General features: G+C 38.4%; 1 protein-coding gene across 6 annotated transcripts in view; it reads left to right on the top strand.

The window, feature by feature from the left end:
• The window catches only part of ntrk3 (neurotrophic receptor tyrosine kinase 3), a 707,738-nt gene that overhangs the window by 304,891 nt on the left and 381,101 nt on the right, over window positions 1–21,746 (top strand). For all 6 annotated transcript variants that reach the window (XM_062963028.1, XM_062963030.1, XM_062963029.1 and 3 more), the window contains exons 6-8: window positions 2,101–2,243; window positions 3,516–3,657; window positions 15,707–16,003. In XM_062963028.1, the coding sequence (XP_062819098.1) occupies window positions 2,101–2,243; window positions 3,516–3,657; window positions 15,707–16,003 (582 nt within the window). The remainder of the gene's footprint in view (window positions 1–2,100; window positions 2,244–3,515; window positions 3,658–15,706; window positions 16,004–21,746) is intronic.

Genomic DNA, 21,746 nt, shown 5'->3' with positions numbered 1-21,746 from the left:
ATAAGTGAGACTCTACTGTATCTAAAATCAAATTGTGTGCGAAATAATATCTACAATGTCTGGACAAAGGGAAGGAGTCCCCATCACTAGAAGCAACTTAATTCGGTTTGCCATTTCTAGGCAGAAGTCATGCTTGCTGTATTTGTTTCTAGTAAATATATTTGGTTTGGTGTACATTTTATGTTCTTTATTTTGAGAACAGCGGGAATACAGGGTTGTTGTATGTTTTCCGGGCTGTATGGCCATGTTCCAGAAGTATTCTCTCCTGAGGTTTCGCCCACATCTATGGCAGGCATCCACACAACCTCTGAGGATGCCTTCCATAGATGTGGGTGAAACGTCAGGAGAGAATACTTCTGGAACATGGCCATACAGCATGGAAAACACACAACCCTGTGATCCCAGCCATGAAAGCCTTCGGCAACACAGTAGGGATTAGCATATTATTATAAAAAGGGGAGCAATCAGTGCTGACATGGATGTCAACAGAAAGGGTGTTTTATGCACATGATGTGGGAATGCAAACAAGTATAATACATCTGGCAGACTATACAAAATGTGTCAAACCAAATATAAGGAACTGATTGGGTTATAACAAAAGAAACGGCGGTCTTAGTACAAAGAGAGGGAATGAGAAAATACAGGGAAGTAAAGGAAGCAATAATTGAGTGCACACAAGCGGTAATAGTATTGGGATGGAAAGATACATCAAAGTGGACAGTAAACAAATGGTATCAGTATATGGTGGACCAAATGGAATTCGAAATGATGGATGTAAAATTAAATGATTCAAAAGGTAATGAAAATAGAATGCAAAAAGGTGAAGAAATGGAATGCAAGAAGGTGAAGAAATAGAATGCAAGAAGGGCCGGGCTGTGGCGCAGCTGGCTAGTAACCAGCTGCAATAAATCACTACTGACCAAGAGGTCATGAGTTCGAAGCCCGGGTCGGGTTAAGCCCCCGACCATAAATAGCCCGGCTTGCTGTTGACCTATGCAGCCCCGAAAGACAGTTGCATCTGTCATTTAGGGAAATTTAGGTACACTTTATGCGGGAGGCTAATTTAACTAATTTACAACATCATAAAACTTCCAGCAAAACACGAGGAATGGAATGAGGAAGTACAGCCACTACTGGACAGTGAAGCAACAGCTCCCCCTGTGGCCGGAATCGTGAAGCTGGAAAAAAAAATGTTAAATGCCTCTGTGTCTGTCTATATATGTTGTTTGTCTGTTGGCATTGAATGTTTGCCATATATGTGTTCCTTGTAATCCGCCCTGAGTCCCCTTTGGGGTGAGAAAGAAGGGCGGAATAGAAATACTGTAAATAAATAAATAAATAAGAAAAATGGAACCAGGTCAAGGATTATATTATGAATAAGTCTAGAGATCAGGCCATAAGAAATAGAATACAAATGTTATATAGTACAGTAGAGTCTCACTTATCCAACATAAACGGGCCGGCAGAATGTTGGATAAGCGAATATGTTGGATAATAAGGAGGCATTAAGGAAAAGCCTATTAAACATCAAATTAGGTTATGATTTTACAAATTAAGCACCAAAACATCATGTTAGACAACAAATTGGAAAGAAAACGTAGTTCAATACGCAGTAATGCTATGTAGTAATTACTGTATTTACGAATTTAGCACCAAAATATCACAATATATTGAAAACATTGACTACAAAAATGCGTTGGATAATCCAGAACGTTGGATAAGCGAATGTTGGATAAGTGAGACTCTACTGTATGTAAATCTAGAAGTATTGTCTCAAACGGGATTAATATGTAAAAGAAAATAATCCTCGTGGTGGTGGTGGGAATTGTAAATGTTGTGTACGTGTATGTATTAAAATAATAAAAATATATTTTTTTAAAAAGACAACACAGTAGGAATACATTCTGAAGTGGAGTTGCCCATCTAAATGCTCCACGTAGTCACTAAGAAACGGTCAAAGAGATCGGTATTGTCTTGAGCCTAATCTACACTGATAAAAATGACAAAAACTGTGAACCTCTTTGCTTCTGAAGACATGTTTCTGTTGAGGCTTCTCTTGACTTGGAGATCTTTTCTTTTTTGTTGGCTTGGCTTCTCCAGATCTTCCTGAAATCAGTGTGAGCCATGTCAATCTAACTGTGTGTGAAGGCGAAAATGCTGTTATCACCTGCAACGGTTCAGGATCCCCTCTGCCTGATGTTGACTGGATGGTGGTCAATCTGCGCTCTATCAACACTCATCAGGTAAAAAGCTGCATCCAAGTGCTTTGTCTCATCTTGAGTTAGCTGAAGAATTTTGCCTGGAAATGCCCATGTCTATAAGGAGGGTCACATCAGATGGTTTCCTTCCATAGCTGAAGCCATCAAGTATTTTTGACTATGACTAAGATATAAGATTATTGAGTAAACACAGATGTCTATTCTAAACAATGTAATAAACTATATAACACAATAGTGGTTCAACACATAAGTAGTACACAATATGTATATTAGAGCATCATATACATAAAACATTCACAGAAACAATACTCAGTCCTAAGGTATATAACTCAAAAGTATCAAACTCAGTATTATAAATCAAACAAAATGATATAAGTCTCTGCAGTCCTAAAAGGATTGGATTGGCTTAAAGGCAAACCGATTCAGAGTCTCTGCAGTTCTGGAAGGATTCCTCAGGACTCCACAGGTTTTGGATCAATAGTAAAGCCAAGTAGACAGAGTCAATGCTGATGTAGCTCCTGAGTAGGTGGTAATATATCAGTTTACGCCGTTTACACGCCGTTTACAACTGGTTCCCGGGTTTTATCCCAGTTTCGGTAACCCTTCTTCTGGTAAGCGGCAAATGCTTTATTATTTCTTTATTTTCACAAGGTCTATATAATTCATGATTTATATGTTATAAAGAGCACAACATTAGACAAATTTCCTTTTATTTTTATTTCTGTTAAGAATTAAGAATACCTGATGCAGAGCCATCAATAAAGAAATAATAAAGCATTTGCCACTTACCAGAAGAAGGGTTACCGAAACTGGGATAAAACCCTGGAACCAGTTGTAAACGGCGTGTAAACGGCGTGAACGGATATATTACCACCTACTCAGGAGCTACATCAGCATTGACTCTGTCTACTTGGCTTTACTATTGATCCAAAACCTGTGGAGTCCTGAGGAATCCTTCCAGAACTGCAGAGACTCTGAATCGGTTTGCCTTTAAGCCAATCCAATCCTTTTAGGACTGCAGAGACTTATATCATTTTGTTTGATTTATAATACTGAGTTAGATACTTTTGAGTTATATACCTTAGGACTGAGTATTGTTTCTGTGAATGTTTTATGTGTATGATGCTCTAATATACATATTGTGCACTACTTATGTGTTGAATCACTATTGTGTTATATAGTTCATTGCATAAGATATAAGATTGTCTTCTTTTCAATGTTATGGATGAATCAGTATCCAATGGCTCATTTCATTCTTTTAAATATCTCTCTTATCTTTCTCTTTGGCAATTGTAGACGAACGCCAACTGGACCAATGTTCATTCCATCAACCTGACCCTGGTGAATGTCACAAGTGAAGACAACGGCTTCCTGCTGACATGTATTGCTGAGAACGTGGTGGGAATGTCTAATGCCAGTGTGCTTCTCACTGTCTATTGTAAGTTGATGGTAGGAGACAGCTTGAGGGTTCAAGGGAGGGAAAGCAAGAGAATCGATAATATTTGCACTCATTTCTGGTGAGATCTCACCTTTCCTAATGCAGGGTAAATTTATTTTCAGATGAGGATCTCTCTCTCTCTCTCTCTCTCTCTCTCTCTTTGTGTGTGTGTGTGTGTGTATCTATCTATATATATAAAAGAGTGATGGAATCCTGGCGACTGCCAAAACAACAAAACTACACATCCCAGAAACACTGAACTTGGCAGCACAACCCCTCATCCATGCCTCTACGTTCATACAACAAAAAGGAAAAAAAAAGTCCTAATTAGAGGGAGAGGAAGAATTGTTTTTATCCAATTGCTGCCAGTTAGAAGGCTAAGCTCCGCCCACTTGGTCTCCTAGCAACCCATTCACCCAAGGGACAGGCAGAGTTAGGCCTCACTTAGGCCTCTTCCACACAGCCTATAAAATACAGATTATCAGATTTTAACTGGATTAGATGGCAGTGTAGACTCAAGGCCCTTCCACACAGCTATATAACCCATATAATCTTATATTATCTGCTTTAACTGGATTATCTGGACTCCACACCTTTACCCTTTACCTTAACTACCACCAATTCTTCAATACTTTATTTCCCATACCACCATACTTGGCCACAGCAACGCGTGGCCGGGCACAACTAGTGTGTGTATGTATGTGTATGTGTATGTGTGTGTGTGTATGTATGTATGTGTGTGTGTGTGTGTGTGTATATATATATATATATATATATATATATATATATATATATATATATGTATGTATATATATATCTTATATCAAAGAACACAAGAAGCTTTCTGGCAATTTTTCACAGTTTAGGATTGTATTGAAGAACATCATTTGTGCGACACATATTGCATTGACTGTGAAAAGCAATTCAGAAACAATTTTTTGTGAATAATTCCCCCAAAAGGTACAACTGCAGTAGAGTCTCACTTATCCAACACTCGCTTATCCAACATTCTGGATTATCCAACATATTTTTGTAGTCAATGTTTTCAAAACATTGTGATATTTTGGTGCCAAATTTGTAAATACAGTAATTACTACATAGCATAACTGTGTATTGAACTACTTTTTCTGTCAAATTTGTTGTCTAACATGATGTTTTGGTGCTTAATTTGTAAAATCATAACCTAATTTGATGTTTAATAGGCTTTTCCTTAATGCCTCCTTATTATCCAACATATTCGCTTATTCAACGTTCTGCCGGTCCGTTTATGTTTGATAAGTGAGACTCTACTGTATTTATTTATTTTGGTAATTCAAATGGGAATTATTTATTTTTTAAATAATCTATTGTCCTTTTTTTCCTCCTGAAATTGACCTGAGGTGTAAAATAGAATTTTTAAAAAACTCCCGAAAACACTCATAATTTCTGCCAGTGGGGAGAATTTTTTCAACAGCCAGGCTTTGCATGCCAGACTGAAGAAAGGAAGGATTTAAATTCCTAGAATGTGCATGCATGCTGTCATTTTGTTGCTGCTTCCTCCTCTTCTTCCTCCATTTGATGCTGCTGAAACTCTCCTGTCATGAGGAGCCTGAACTTTAGTGTCATACTCCGGCGTTCCTCATGAATTGGAGATGTAGAGCACATTAAGCAAAGTAGCTCAATTTATGCTAATCTGCCCCATTTGCATCATGTTTATAGGTTGTACAACTCCTTTTTATTTGCCACAACATTGGAGTGCAAAATTCAAATTGTTTTAGTGCAAAGTACAATGCCCCAGACAGCATGTTGAATTAATGCTGCAACCGTTGCTTAGAGGGAATGTGTCTCCAAGTGTTTTCGCTATTTTCCTTTTGCTTTTCTCTTGATCTAATGGCCGTCAGTTCACAAAACTAGCAGAATTGTGATGCTTGGTGTGAGCCATTTCCATGTCTCAATGTCATTTCCAGAGTCGCTTAAAATCCCCACCAGAACCCCAGATAAAGCTGATTTTTTTTTTCAAAATTAGTTTTTCATGGGGAAAAGGAGACATTCTGGTGTGTGGTAGTGAGGTGGATATAAAAATAAAAATAGTGAGTGGCTGACTTAAAAAAAAAGTCTTCTTTGAAAAATTGCAAGATCTCTTATCTAATAATAATAATAATAATAATAATAATAATAATAATTATTATTATTGAACTTGAAAGACTTTGGCAGAAACCAGTGCAGGTGGTCCCGGTGGTGATGGGCACATTGGGTGCCATGCCAAAAGATCTCAGCTGGCATTTGGAAACAATAGGCATTGACAAAATCACGATCTGCCAACTGCAAAAGGCCACCCGACTGGGATCTGCACGCATCATCCGAAAATACATCACACAGCCCTAGACACTTGGGAAGTGTTCGACTTGTGATTTTGTGATATGAATTCCAGCATATCTATCTTGTTTGCTGTGTCATATAATAATAATAATAATAATAATAATAATAATAATAATAATAATAATAATAATTTTATTTTTGTACCCCGCCTCCATTTCCCCGGGGGGACTCGGGGTGGCTTACATGGGGCTAAAGCCAGGCAAATACAAAACAAACATAGAATGACATCAAATAACAAAAAACCATGCACAAATGAAAATTAAAAATAACATAAAATAAAATCACAAACATTAGTAAAACATAATTTAAAACACAGCAATAAAGTCATAAAAGTGAACTGGGAAAAAGTGCGCTAAGTGAGTTTTGGCAGGTTATTTGTCAACAGAGGAAAAGAGATTACCATATAGTCTCAAGTATAAGCTGACCCAAATATAAGCTGCGGTACCTGATTTTACCACAAAAAAACTGGGGAAACATTGGCTCAAGTATAAGCCGAGAGCGGTAAATTTCAGAAATAAAAATAGATGCCAGTAAAATTACATTAATTGAGGCATCGGTAGTTTAAATGTTTTTGAATATTTGCATGAAACTGTAATTTAAGATAAGACTTTCCCACTCTGATTATTCTCATCTTCTTTGATGTAAATGTGCTTATGTATCTTTTCATCGTAATAGTCAAATAATACATGTAATAACAATAATAATACCAGAGTGAAATAATAAATGTATTAATGATAACAATAGAGTAAAATAAATGTAATAGTAACAATAATAATAGAGTAAAATAATAAATGTAATAATGATAATCAATAGAGTAAAATAATAAATGTAATAATAATAATCAATAGAGTAAAATAATAAATGTAATAATAATAATCAATAGAGTAAAATAATACATGTAATAATAATCAATAGAGTAAAATAATAAATATAATAATAATAATAATCAATAGAGTAAAATAATATATGTAATAATGCCAATAATAATAGAGAAAAATAATACATGTAACATATATACTAGAGTATAAGCCGACCCAAATATAAGCCAACCAGGACCCTCACCCGAATATAAGATGAGAGAGGCTTTTTCATCCCTAAAAAAGGGCTGAAAAACTCGGCTTATACTTGAATATATACGGTTTGCTACATCTTGCCTTCTTTTAAGGCACATTGACCCCTTTTTGTGCCACCCTCTCAGAGATTGTTGAAATGAGCTCTGTGTCTCAGAATAAGTTTCCCTGTATTTTTTGGTGTTTCCTTAGAGCAGGGGTCCTCAAACTTTTTAAGTGGAGGGCCGGTTAATGGTCTCTCAGATGTTGAGGGGCCAAATTATCATTTGGAAAAAAAAATCCTATGCACACTGCACATGCCATATTTGTAGTGCAAAAAAACACCCAACAACATTTATTTGTTTGTTTATTTACTACATTTATACCCCACCCTCTCTCACCCCGAAGGGGACTCAGAGCAGCTTACAAGTTTTATGTGCATACAATATATTATATTATTAGCAGAGCACAATATCAGCATTATATATTACTATAATAATAACAACAACAACAACAACAACAATAATAATAATAATAATAATAACTTTATTTTTATACCCTGTCCTATCTCCCCAAGGGGACTCGGGGTGTTTTACATGGGGCCAAGCCCAGGCAACAAACAATATAAAACTCATCAATAAAAAACAAATTATAAACCAATAAAATCACATATAACAATAAACACACTTTGATAAAAACCTGGGTTGGCTCCTAAAAAGGGTAGTGGGCCAGAAAAGTTTTATACAGTACAGAATAGGAAAGAGGTACGTACTATATTGTACTATACCAATATACTATAATATTATTAGTAATATTACATGTAATATATAATTAATATTATTATACTATACAATATTATTACATTGTATTATTACTATTATTAGCCACCCTGAGTCCTCTATTGGGTGGGAAGGGAAGGATAGAAATACTGTAATAAATAAATATTGTATTGTATTGTATTACATTATAATATTATTATCAATATTATATGTATACACAATATATTATTACCATAGCACAATATTAGTAAATAAAAGAACAATACAATATTTTAAAATAAAAACAGTTTTAACCAACAGAAACCTATCAGGATTTCCATGGAAATGTGGGTCTGCTTCTGGCCAATGAGATCAAGTTCAGTAGGATTGTTGTTGTTGTGTGCCTTCTAGTCACTTCAGACTTTGGGCGAGCCTAACTCTAAAACTGAGAGCGGGGGCCAGGTAAATGACCTTGGAGGGCCGCATCCGGCCCCCGGGCCTTAGTTTGGGGACCCCTGCCTTAGAGTCTATAAGGGTCCACATGCCAATTGTTGGTGGGGTTGAAGCCAAGTGTAAACAAGGCATGAGCCAAAAGTAATAAAGTCCTCTTTTCCTTTCTTTTCCTCTTATTTTACTACTCTCTCTGCCAAAATATTCTTTTCCATGGCAGGGGGTTGGACTGGATGGCCCTCGAGGTTTCTTCCAACTAATTCCAAGATTCTGTTAATGTCTTTCTCTCTCTTTAGCCTCACTTCTGTATCTGTGCATGTTTAGCCTGCAGAAGAGAAGGCTGAGAGGAGACATGATAGCCATGGATCAAGATGTGAGGGGAAGTCATAGGGAGGAGGGAGCAAGCTTGTTTTCTGCTGCCTTGGAGACCAGGATGCAATGGAGCAAAGGCTTCAAACTACAGGAAAGGAGACTCCACCTGAACATGTGTGTGAGAGAGATGTTCACCAGTGGAACTCTCCGGCCCATGTGGAGTGTGGTGGAGGCTCCTCCTTTGGAGGCTTTGAAGCAGAGGCTGGGTGGCCATCTGTCAGGGATGCTTTGAATGCAGTTTTCCTGCTTCTTGGCACAATGGGGTTGGGCTGGATGGCCTTTGTGGTCTCTTCCAACTCTAGTTTTCTGTGACCTTCTGGTGATAAATGAGTCTTACAGATGTCTAAAGGGATCATTTGTAGACTGTCCTTGAAATTAGACAGAATTTACATTAGCCTGAATTTACATGAAGGTACATATATTCATGATATGACTGACCTTACTGAAGGTAAGTAATAACAGTTTAAAATATTCTTTATAATAATACAGTAGAGTCTCACTTATCCAACATAAATGGGCCGGCAGAACATTGGATAAGCGAATACGTTGGGTAATAAGGAGAGATTAAGAAAAAGACCATTAAACATCAAATTAGGTTATGATTTTACAAATTAAGCACCAAAACATCATGTTATACAACAAATTTGACAGAAAAAGTAGTTCAGTGCGTAGTAATGCTATGTAGTAATTACTGTATTTACGAATTTAGCACCAAAATATCACGATGTATTGAAAACATTGACTACAAAAATGTGTTGGATAATCCAGAACGTTGGATAAGCGAGTGTTGGATAAGTGAGACTCTACTGTAATACTTTATTTTTTTTTATCCCGCCACCATCTCCCCAAAGGGACTCGGGGCGGCTAACATGGGGCCAAGCCCAAAACAAAAACAAATATAACAGTTAAAACCAATATAAGTAACAAACAATATCAACATAACATTCAGTTTTAATAAACAAATTAAGAACACAAAATACAAGGTAATAAAAAGTAAGGAAAGGTAATAAAACGAGCATCACCATCAGTGAATAAAATGGGGGCAATCAGGTCAAAAAGTGCATAATGTCAAGACCAGGGGTCCCCAAACTAAGGCCCGGGGGCCGGATGCGGCCCTCCGAGGTCATTTACCTGGCCCCCGCCCTCAGTTTTATAATATAATATATTATATATACATATAATATTGATAATAATACTATAATGTAATATATATATATATATATATATATATATATATATATATAATGTAATATATAATAATATTATAATGATAATAATATTATAATGTAATGCAATATAACACTAATAATAATACCATATAATAATATTAATGATATATTCTATATTACATATAATATTACTAATAATATTACAGTATAGTGGTATCTCCTGCCAACCTAGCAGTTGGAAAACATGCAAATGTGAGTAGATCAATAGGTACCCGCTCCGGCGGGAAGGTAACAGTGCTCCATGCAGTCATGCCGGCCACATGACCTTGGAGGTGTCTATGGACAACGCCGGCTCTTCGGCTTAGAAATGGAGATGAGCACCAACCCTCAGAGTCAGACATGACTGGACTTAACGTCAGGGGAAAACCTTTACTCTTTACCTTAACTACCACCAGTTCCTTTACCTTTACTATAGTGGTATAGTTCAATATAGTAATATATAATGCTAATATTGTGCTATGCTAATAATATAATATATTGTATGTACATATAATTTGTAAGCCACTCTGAGTCCCCTTTGAGGTGAGAAGGGTGTGATACAAATGTAGTAAATAAATGCAGTAAATAATAAATAAATAAATAAATTTTAGACTTAGGCTCACCCAAAGTCTGAAATGACTTGAAGGCACATAACAACAACAACAACAACAACAACAACCCTAATTAACTTGACTATCTCATTGGCCAGAAGCAGGACCACACTTCCCATTGAAATCCTGAAAAATGTATGTTGGTTAAAAAAAATTATTTTTAAATATTGTATTGTTCTTTCATTGTTGTTGTTGTTTTTTCACTACAAATAAGACATATGCAGTGTGCATCGGAATTTGTATTTTTTTAAAATGATAATTCGGCCCCTCAACAGTCTGAAGGATTGTGGACCGGCCCTCGGCTTAAAAAGTTTGAGGACCCCTGGTCAAGACCGTTAATAAAGTGCCTGGACAAGTGTCAAAACATTTCCTGAGAAAATTTGGGTTAGGATAGGTAGGAGGGAAAGAGTGTGTCAATCCCTACAGCAAGAGTAGACACTTAGCCCAGTGTTTCCCTTTGCAGAATACTCCCATTTAAACTAATATGTGTTGCCAAAATGTAGCATTTGGATTTTTGAGGATTCTAGGAGGATGTCTTATGGCCAACTGCTCCTTTCCGTGAAGTTCCCCAAAAACACTGAATGGGGTTGCCATGGGGCTTTTAGGAAGCTTTCCTTGAAATCATGGGCTTCCTCCTGAAGATATGATTCCATTCTACGGGCCTCACAATTCCCAGCTTGGCTTTAGAGGCTTTGACACTCGTTCTGCTCTCTAGTTTTCCCATCTTCTCTCTTCAGGAGGCATGGAGGACAGATCATTTTCAAATCCGGAATCTCACTTGCACTTTCTGAAATCCTGTTACTTTGTGCGCCTTCCAAAATTTGCATTTGCTATACTAGTGGAAGATGGCGTTCATATTTCATCAGTGGCCACAGCTGGTGGTGAAATGGCCAATTTCAAAGTGCAGGCTCTTCATGAATCTCCATAGCTGGGCTGCCAAGGAGACTCCAAATTCAGGCAGCTATGTTGATTACAACATAATCTGTTGTAAACATCTGTCCAAATTGTGCACAGATTCTGATGAGCCACTGAATTAATTTCCAAAAGTGTGCAGGGTAGCATAAAAAAAATGCATTTTTTAGAACAAGGTATCTTAAGGAAGCTTGCACAATCTAGAGCAATGATGGGCAACTTTTTGCGCTTGGTGTGTCAAAATTCACCAAAAAAAACCCTAGTACGACTTGGGTAGTATGTCACTTCGAGAAAAAAAACCATAATTTCGCAATATGTATGGTTTAAATAACAAATATATATAATTGTAATATATAACTGTATTTAATAAATCAAAAACTATTTACTACCATTATTTCCATGTACAACAATCTGTAGTACCTCTTGCAGTTTCCACGCTGATTTCTCTAGGTTGTAGTTTCAATGTAATCCTGAATAATGAATAATATAATAATAATATAATAGTAATAATATAATAATATACTACAATAATAATAGAATAACAATAGAATGATTATATATATATATACTAGCTGTGCCCGGCCATGCGTTGCTGTGGCAAAGTGGTGGTGGTATTGATTAAAAATTGTTGTGTAATTTTTATTTGACTTTATTTGCATTTTTAATTAATTTTATTGTAAGTTATATTTTTATTTATTATATTTTATTACTTTCTTGTATTATTTTTAGTTATTTTCTGTTATTATAGTATTTTATTGTATTAATTTTTTAGTGTTTTTTTATTTTTTTATTGGGTTGCTAGGAGACCAAGTTGGAGGAGCTTAGCCTTCTAACTGGCAGCAATTGGATAAAAGCAATTATTCCTCTCTCTCTAATTAAGACTTTGTTTTTCTATTCTTTTTGTTGTATCAACCTAGAGGCATGGATTATGGGTTGTGTTGTCAAATTTCGAGGTTGAAGGGCCTGTAGTTTTGTTGTTTTGTGGGTCGCCATGATGCCATCACTCATATATATATTTATCCATTAAAGCTAGGAATGAGTGAGTTCTGCTATATGTTTTGTGATAAACACGATATTATAAGATTAGGCCTTGTGTTAACTGAATGCAAAATAAGAACTCCTCCTTGTTTCCATCCCTCTCCCTACTTAGAATATTGATGCAAACGTGTACGCTTTGTGCCAAAAAGAAATCTAAATTCTATCCCAAGACAAGTTGGCTATTGCCACTTGATTAGCTCCGTGCAAACAGTCTGAATTTTAATAACAGTTTTGCAAAAAGTACTTTGTTTTTGCCAGCCCTTGGTAGGCTAACCTGCTCCACTGGGCTCGGAATATAATCCCCAACATACAGACACCCAAGCAGAACCCTTGCTCAGCTCTGTGTCTATCTTCTGAGATTTCAGTGGGCATTTCTGACATGTTTTTGAGCATACGCTCTCTCTTAATTGTAAGGCATTGAAGTGTTCAATATATAAAAAAAATCTACAGGAGTTGTTCTTGTTTTGTATCAGTCTATATTATGCTTCCCCCCCCCCCCCCCCCCCCTGCATTCCAGCAGTATCTCAATCATCTGTGTGAGCCTTCCTCCATTCTGTTAGTTTGTGTATTTTCTTATGCTCAACCCCTTTTAATCCATAGTGGTTGATGTTTGTATCATTACCTCATTTTGCTTGGTCATTTTATGTTTTGTTGTGTGTTATGTTTTAACCGATTATTTTACTTGATTGTTATACCATTGTTTTTAGTTATTGATATGTGTTTTAAATTGTTATACTTTGTTTCTGTGTTGGGCTCGGACCCATGTTAGCCGCCCCAAGTCCCTTTAGGGAGATGGTGGCGGGATAGAAAAATTAATAATAATAATAATAATAATAATTATTATTATTATTATTATTATTATTATTATTATTATTATTATTTTCAGACATGTTCAGTGCAATTCCCTTGGTAGTTTTGTAAGGTATGGAAATTGAAGCCAAACATATCTGGAGAGGGCTGCGGTGGCACAGCGGATTAAACTGCTAAGATGCAGAACTAGCTGACCGGAAGCCCCAGCTTCTACCAACTTAGCAGTTCAAAAACATGCAAATGTGAGTAGATCAATAGGTACTGCTTTGGTGAGAAGGTAACGGCGCTCCATGCAGTCATGCCGGCCACATGAACTTGGAGGCGTCTACGGACAACGCCGGCTCTTCGGCTTAGAAATGAGCACCCCCCCCCCCCCCCGAGAATCGGACTCAACTAGACTTAATGTCAAGGGGAAACCTTTACCTTTTATATCTGGAGAGAAACAGGTTGTGAAAGTCTGATCTACATTTAAAGAATCAAGAATTTCATTCATGAGGATACATTGGTAGTCTGGCAAAGTATAGGGAATCCTAATGTAACTTTTTGCTGCCTTGGCAGTGAATACGGCTTAGCTTCAAGCAGACTTTCCTAACTAGAGGTTTTGGGGCACAACTCTCATAAGTAAGAGCAAAGCAAAAGATTAAAAGCCATAGGGTGTGCAGCAATAATCACAAGTTACAAGTGATTATTTCCCACAGAAGACTTTCCATTCTCTCAACTCCAACAACAACAACAACAACAACAACAACAACAACAACAACAACAACAACCTGGCTATAGCTCACGAATGGGACCCTGAAGAAGGAAGGAGACAGAAGGCCTGATCCTTGCAGCCCAGGAGCAAGCCATCAGGACAAATGCAATCAAGGCCAAGATTGAAAAATCAGCTGATGACCCAAAATGCAGACTGTGCAAGGAAACCGACGAAACCATTGATCATATCCTCAGCTGCTGTAAGAAAATTGCACAGACAGACTACAAACAGAGGCACAACTATGTGGCCCAAATGATTCATTGGAACTTATGCCACAAGTACCACCGCCCAGCAGGAAAGAACTGGTGGGATCACAAACCTGCAAAAGTATTGAAAAATGAGCACGCAAAGATACTGTGGGACTTCCGAATCCAGACTGACAAAGTTCTGGAACACAACACACCAGACATCACAGTTGTGGAAAAGAAAAAGGTTTGGATCATTGATGTTGCCATCCCAGGTGACAGTCACATTGACGAAAAACAACAGGAAAAACTCAGCTGCTATCAGGACCTCAAGATTGAACTTCAAAGACTCTGGCAGAAACCAGTGCAGGTGGTCCCGGTGGTGATGGGCACATTGGGTGCCGTGCCAAATGATCTCAGCTGGCATTTGGAAACAATAGACGTTGACAAAATTACGATGTACCAACTGCAAAAGGCCACCCTACTGGGATCTGCGCTCATCATCCGAAAATACATCACACAGTCCTAGACACTTGGGAAGTGTTCGACTTGTGATTTTGTGATACGAAATCCAGCATATCTATCTTGTTTGCTGTGTCATAAAATAAAATAGACATTATTTATATTCCACCCTTTCCAAGGGGACTCGGAGAGGATTACAGTATATAAAGAGATACAGGCAAACATTCAATGCCTTGTTACAATACAAGGGGACACAAATACACAGGCAAAGGCTTCTCCTTTCATTTCCGGCTGTGGAGGCAGTGCTCATCTCTGGCTCTTGCGAGAGGTATTTTAGAAGGTATGCATTGTCACCTGGGCTTGTGGCTGGCATGACTGCTTGGAGCGTCCTTTCCCTTTTCCCACTGGAGCGGTACCTATTTATCTACTCACATTTGCATGTTTTCGAACTGCTAGGTTGGTAGGAGCTACGGCTAACAGTTTGAATCTCCATCCCGCAGATTCGAACTGCCAAACTACAGGTCGTCAGTTCAGCAGCATAAGGGTTTAACTCATTACGCCACCATGGTTTTACTGTTCTTTTCTATTCCTAATCCTCAGTTTCTATCCCCATTTCTCTTTTCCTAACTGGTCTCATCTTACTAGTTCCTCTCAAAATTTATTCTGTTCTTTTCTGCCATGCCCCTATCTCTAGTTCTACCTGGTCGCATCTGAACTGCCTAAAAAACAAACTTGGTTTTGCATTCTTTACCCTTCTTTGGGCCAACGTCTGAGGGTTGAGATATTCTCCCTGAAATTTCCTCCACCACCTAAATGCAAAGAAGCTGGAAACAGTTTTGTCTTTCATCTTTTGAATCCCACGCAATTTGTATTTAAGGTTTGATTGTTTAGCTCATTGTACATTTTCCAGAAAGTGTTGGTTTTCCAGGTGGTTTTGCTCTCTGTAGACTGCCATTTACATTATATTTTTAATTGTACATTGTTTTATGACATCGAATAGTTACCTGTGTGTAAAGCTGCCTTGAGTCCCCTCCAGGGTAGAGAATAAATAAATAAATATACCCATCTCTTCTCCTGTTTAGATCCTCCCCGCATTATCAGCTTGTTGGAGCCCATCCGGCACATGGAGCATTGCATTGAGTTCTCGGTGCATGGGAACCCTCCGCCGCAAATCCATTGGCTGTACAACGGCCAGGTTCTCAGGGAAACAGAATTCATACGGATGGAGCTGTTCCAGGAAGGAGAAGTCTCCGATGGCTGCCTGCTCTTCAACCATCCAACACACTACAACAACGGCAACTACACCATCGTGGCTTCCAATTATCTGGGGACGGTCAACCAGACTGTCCGAGGGCACTTCCTGGAGAAACCTTTTCCAAGTGAGAGATTACAGTTTTGTAGACTTTCCCTCCCCCCTCCCTCCCTCCCTCCCTCCCTCCCTTCCTTCCTTCCTTCTTTTCTTCCTTTCTTGGGATGGGAGAACCTGACAATTTTGTTTTTCTTCACTTCCAGTTTCTTTTTAACTGTCCAGTTTGTTCCATCCTGAACACGTAGATATTGAATATTCCAAAATTTGACAAATTCTACTTAAAACAGGAGCCCCTGGTTGCACAGTGGGTTGCACAGTACTGAGCTGCTGAACTTGCCGAATGAAAGTTCAGTGGTTTTGTTGTAGATGACGGAAGAGATAACACCAAGAGAGATCCTTTTATTGAGGCTGGAAAGGATTTTATTTTATTCAGCTGAAGACTCTGGAAGTGGAATCTCTTCTGGAAAAAAAAAAAACCAGAGCCTCGATCAAGGCGTTGACTTGCCTTTTATACATTTTCAGACAAAGAACATGCTTCTACATACATCTCGTCATCAGTACGTCACTTCACATGTTTACATACATGGGCATAAATATGCACAATCAGCATTTTTCTACCTAAGCACTCTAAAAAGCCTGTAGCAAGTCACAGATCCCAAGAGAGATCCATCAAGAGGCCACTCTTGGCCTGTCAAGCTGTACTAGGAACCAATTCACACTGGAATGTATAGAAAACAGGGCCCCCTTCTCCCCCCTGTCCTGTCAGCTTGTGCATCCCTAAAATCAAACACAGAGAGAGTCTGATTTTTCTACATTTCACTGGTTCTAATGTGCATACAATATATGTCTAAAAATCCATATTTTTCAGTTCCTCATCAGTTTGAATCCAGGGAGCAGAGTGAGCTCTCCCTGTTAGCCCCAGCTTCTGTCAACCTAGCAGTTCAAAAACACGCAAATGTGAGCCAATCAATAAGTACCGCTCCGGGTGGGAAGGTAACAGAGCTCCATGCAGTCATGACCTTGGAGGTGGCTATGGACAACGCCGGCTCTTTGGCTTAGAAATAGAGATGCGCACCAACCTCCAAAGTCAGACACAACTAGACTTGATGTCAGGGAAAAACCTTTACCTTTACTTACTTTAAAAAAGTTTTGCCCGCCTTGCTCCATTTATTCTGCCCTTAAAGTAAGAAATGGGGAAATAGCCAGAGAGCTCCAAGAGTGCATCTACACTGTATGGTTAATGTGGTTTGGCATCAGTTTGTAGGCCATGCGATGGGATCATGGGAGTTATAGTTTGTTGAGGCTCCAGCACTCTTAGACATCGATGGCAAAATACGGCAGGTGGTCCCGGTGGTGAGATTTTTTGGGTGCCATGCCAAAAAATCTCAGCTGGCATTTGGAAACAATAGACATTGACAAAATTACGATCTGCCAACTGCAAAAGGCCACCCTGCTGGGATCTGTGCGCATTATCCGAAAATACATCACACGGTCCTAGACACTTGGGAAGTGTTCGACTTGTGATTTTGTGATATGAAATCCAGCATATCTATCTTGTTTGCTGTGTCATAATAAAATAATAAAACTTCATTTGTACAGCACCCTATCTCCCCATGGGGATTCAGGCCAGCTTCTAACATAGTAGCAGGCAAAAATTCAATGCCTATATAAATATTGCAGAGCTAGATATAGATCTATAATTATATATACTAATTTCACATATGTATTTCCCCCTGAAACATTTGCAAATCCTCTCTATATATGTGCATTTCCCTCCTGCAATATTTGCAAGCCCTATGTATTTATGTTTATATCTATGTAGACATCTCTATATGTGTGTGTGTGTGTTTGCATTCCCCCTGCAATATTTGCAAGTCCTATATATCTATATTAATATATATATATCTGTAGACATCTCTCATCTCTTCTTGGCAGGGGGTTGGACTGGATGGCCATGAGGTCTCTTCCAACTCTACTATTCTATGATTCTATATAGATAATTATATCTGTATAGGATTTGCAAAGACTTGCAAACACGTGAGATGAAAATTCATATATAAAAATAATGTATACATATAGATACCGATATACAGGTACATGGAAATCTCTAGATATCTGTATGTATATAGGATTTGCAAAGACTTGCAAACATATGAGGGGAAAACTCGTATATAAAATTAATGTATATAGTCAGATAGATACAAATATTTAGGTGCATAGGGATTGCAAAGGCTTGCAGGGAGAAATGGCTATATCTCTGTAGCAAAGATAAACAAATATTTCAGGGAAAATGCTTTTATAAGATTAATGGGTATAGATTTCTTCTTCCTGACTTGCAAGGGCTTCTGTCTTTTTTCAAAACATTCCCTTAGTTAAGAGGGAGGGAGGCTTTGGAAAATAAAACATACCGATAAGGGATGAGAGAAATATGCTGACCGGCTTGACCTTGACCCCATTATAAGTCGAGGGAGGCTTTTTCAGCTCATAAAAAGGCCGTAAAAACTCAGCTTATCTTCGAGTATATAGGTATTCCTCTCTATGGGTTGTTGTATGTCTTTCGGGCTGTGTGGCCATGTTCCAGAAGCATTCTCTCCTGACGTTTCGCCCACATCTATGGCAGGCATCCTCAGAGGTTGTGAGGTATGGATAAACTAAGTAAGGAAAGGAAAGAATATATATCTGTGTAGAGTCCAGGGTGTGGCAAGAGTCCTTTGTCACTGGGAAGCCAGTATTAATGTTTCAGTTAATCACCCTAATTAGCATTGGAAAGGTTTTTGTCTCTTGCCTGGGGGCATCCTTTGTTCAGTCATGAGCTGTCCTCTGCCCTCAGAGTGTTGGTTCCCATCTACTGTTTTGATTTTAGAGTTTTGTAATACTGGTAGCCAGATTTTGTTCATTTTCATGTTTTCTTCCTTTCTGTTGAAGTTGTCCACATGCTTGTGGATTTCAATGGCTTCTCTGTGACGTCTGACATGATAGTTGTTGGAATGGTCCAGCATTTCTGTGTTCTCAAATAATATCCTGTGTCCAGGCTGGTTCATCAAATGCTCCGCTATGGCTGATTTCTCTGGTTGAATTCGACAACACATTTCCTCTCTGTCTTCGCCAAGATAGTCTCTGGTCTCATCTAAACTGCCACAACATGCAGTTTGAATTTGCATTATAGGGTCAGTGTAGATTCATATAATGTAGTTTAACTGCATTCAACTGCATTATAGGGCCATCTAGATAGAACACTAGTTTTCAGACTCTAAAAAGCTCTAATTTTATATCTACTTCTCTATTTTTATTGTGCTTCTCCATAAGAGGAAACATCAAGGAATGTTGTGCTTGTGCAGTGTAGTAAAAACAGTTACAGAGATTGTGTAGTGCATCCAATTTTGGCTTAAAGAGTTCCCTGCATTAAATTGAATTTTGACTCCGGTATGCTTATTGCTATCTGGAATGCTGCCGGGAGAAAACCAAGCACCCTTTGCTGTCTCCCACAGCAAAATTGGACATTTACTATATAGAGAGAGCGTGATACCAATGCTATCCTAATTTATTATTTATACCTCTCTATACATGGAGGTTTCTCTGTACATGAGATATAGCCCATTAAAACCTAATTCCATCCCTCGGAGAACTAGCTCTCTGCAGAAGCCCTAGCCAATTTACATGGCGAAGGTAAAAAATGTATTTCAGGCTTTAAGGCTGATCAGTTGTCTGTCTGAGGACAAGATTACATAAATAGCAACTGGGTTTTGCAAACCGTTGCTGTGTGCCCAGGAAGGAATTTCTCATCCGGTCGCAGCCACGGACTAAGGTTCTGGGTTCTAGCCTCCCACTCTGGCTTGCTGAGGTGTTCCTGTGAATGTCTCTGTAGATCTTCGGAAGCTGTTTCTTGATTTAAGGCAGTGATGGCCAACCTATGACACGCGTGTCAGCACTGACACGCCTAGCCATTTTTGCTGACACGCTGCCGCATGCAGATTGATTGGATGACTAATGTTTTTTGTGTCCAAATTTGGTGTGATTTGGTCCAGTAGTTTTGTTGTTTACTCCATGGGAATTATGCACATTACATATATCTATATATATAAAAGAGTGATGGAATCCCGGCGACCGACAAAACAACAAAACTAAAGGCCCCTCAACCTTCAAAATTGACAGCACAACCCCTCATCCACGCCTCTAGGTTGATACAAGAAAAAGAAAAGAAAAATAAAGTCCTAATTAGAGGGAGAGGAATAATTGTTTTTATCCAATTGCTGCCAGTTAGAAAGCTAAGCTCTGTCCACTTGGTCTCCTAGCAACCCGCTCAGCCCAGGGGACAGGCAGAGTTAGGCCTCACTTAGGCCTCTTCCACACTGCCTATAAAATACATGGACCCCCTCTACCCTCACCACTTTCACAGTACACAAACAACCAAATGCATACTAAACATAAAGACAACCATACAACAGACATTCAATATCACCACTACCTCAACAATTTCTCACCAACACCACCAGACAATGCCACTGCAACGCGTGGCCGGGCACAGCTCACACTAGCATTTCCCGGCCACGCGTTGCTGTGGCTTATGGGAACTATTTGTTGGCCAGGTGGAATAGGAGTGAATAGCCTTGCAGCGTGAAAATCTGGCCGTTTTGTGGAGTGGTTGGAGTCGTAGCATTAATCCAAGAGGCGCTTTGAAGTGTGGGTACTTCCTTAGTAGGGGAATTCTTGTTTGGCCAGATTGAATGGTATTGAATAGGTTTGTAGGTGAAAAGCCTGCTCGGTTTGTACATAGGGTATTGTTACTAGGCGAGGTTGAATGGGACAGAGTAGTGTTGTGGTTTCAAAGTTTGGGGGTTTTGTTTGTAGGGGAAATGTTGGTTGGCCTGGTTGAAAAGTATTGAATAGCCTTGATGGTTGTAAGCCTGGTCGGCTTTTACCTTGTGGAATCCTTGGTTGGTCAGTTTGAATAGGAATTAATAGTGTCGGTGTGGGAGGTTTGAATGGTGGATTTAGCCACCTTGATTAGTTTTTAATGGCCTTGCAGGTTGAAAGGGTGTTTGTTTACTGTCTGGAGGAATGTTTTGTTGGGAAGTGTTAGCTGGCCCTGATTGTTTCATTTGTAGAGTTCCCAATTTCCCTGCTTTCCGAGTGTTGGTCTTTATTTCATCTCCTGGTTTTAGAGATAATATTGTTTTCTATTATTATAGCATAGTAAGTCTTATATATTATATTGATAATGTTCTATTAGGTGGTTAGAATTGGATTATATGAGGTCAGTTGTACCTAGTTGTATAAAATGTAGACTGAACTGGATTAGATGGCAGTGTAGAGTGAAGGCGATGTCATAGAGGAATATTATTTAGAATGCCAAGAATATTTTTATTAGGGTTAACGGACTTTTTCACAGACTCAAACGACGAAAAATTTTTTATATACATGATAAGTGCAGCTCGAATCACGATCGCAAGACATTGGAAAACAGCGGAGACACCGTCACTAGAACAAAGGACACTGAAATTGATGGATATACAAAATACGGACACATTAACACAGATAATCTCAAAAAAAAAAAAAACAAGGACAAAAACGGACTGGAACAAATTAAGCAAATACCTAAAGAAAAAAAAAGAAATCTGGAAATATAGAGGAAGATATTGTTTAAGAGTAGACACTCTTGGGTTCTAAGAATATTGTTTCGGGAAAGAATTGGAAAAACTAAGAATCAAACTGCAGAGCAGGGGAACTGGAAGGTAATATAGAGAGGAGGGAGGGTCGAGGGGAATTATTTGGGTTTTTTCTTCTTTCTTTTTTTTAGTTTGTTCATGTGGTCA

Source organism: Anolis carolinensis, unplaced genomic scaffold, assembly GCF_035594765.1.
Source record: "Anolis carolinensis isolate JA03-04 unplaced genomic scaffold, rAnoCar3.1.pri scaffold_11, whole genome shotgun sequence".
Classification (NCBI taxonomy): Eukaryota; Metazoa; Chordata; class Lepidosauria; order Squamata; family Dactyloidae; genus Anolis; species Anolis carolinensis.
The sequence above is the reverse complement of the archived record's forward strand: the minus strand, read 5'-3'. Positions and strand labels throughout refer to the sequence as shown.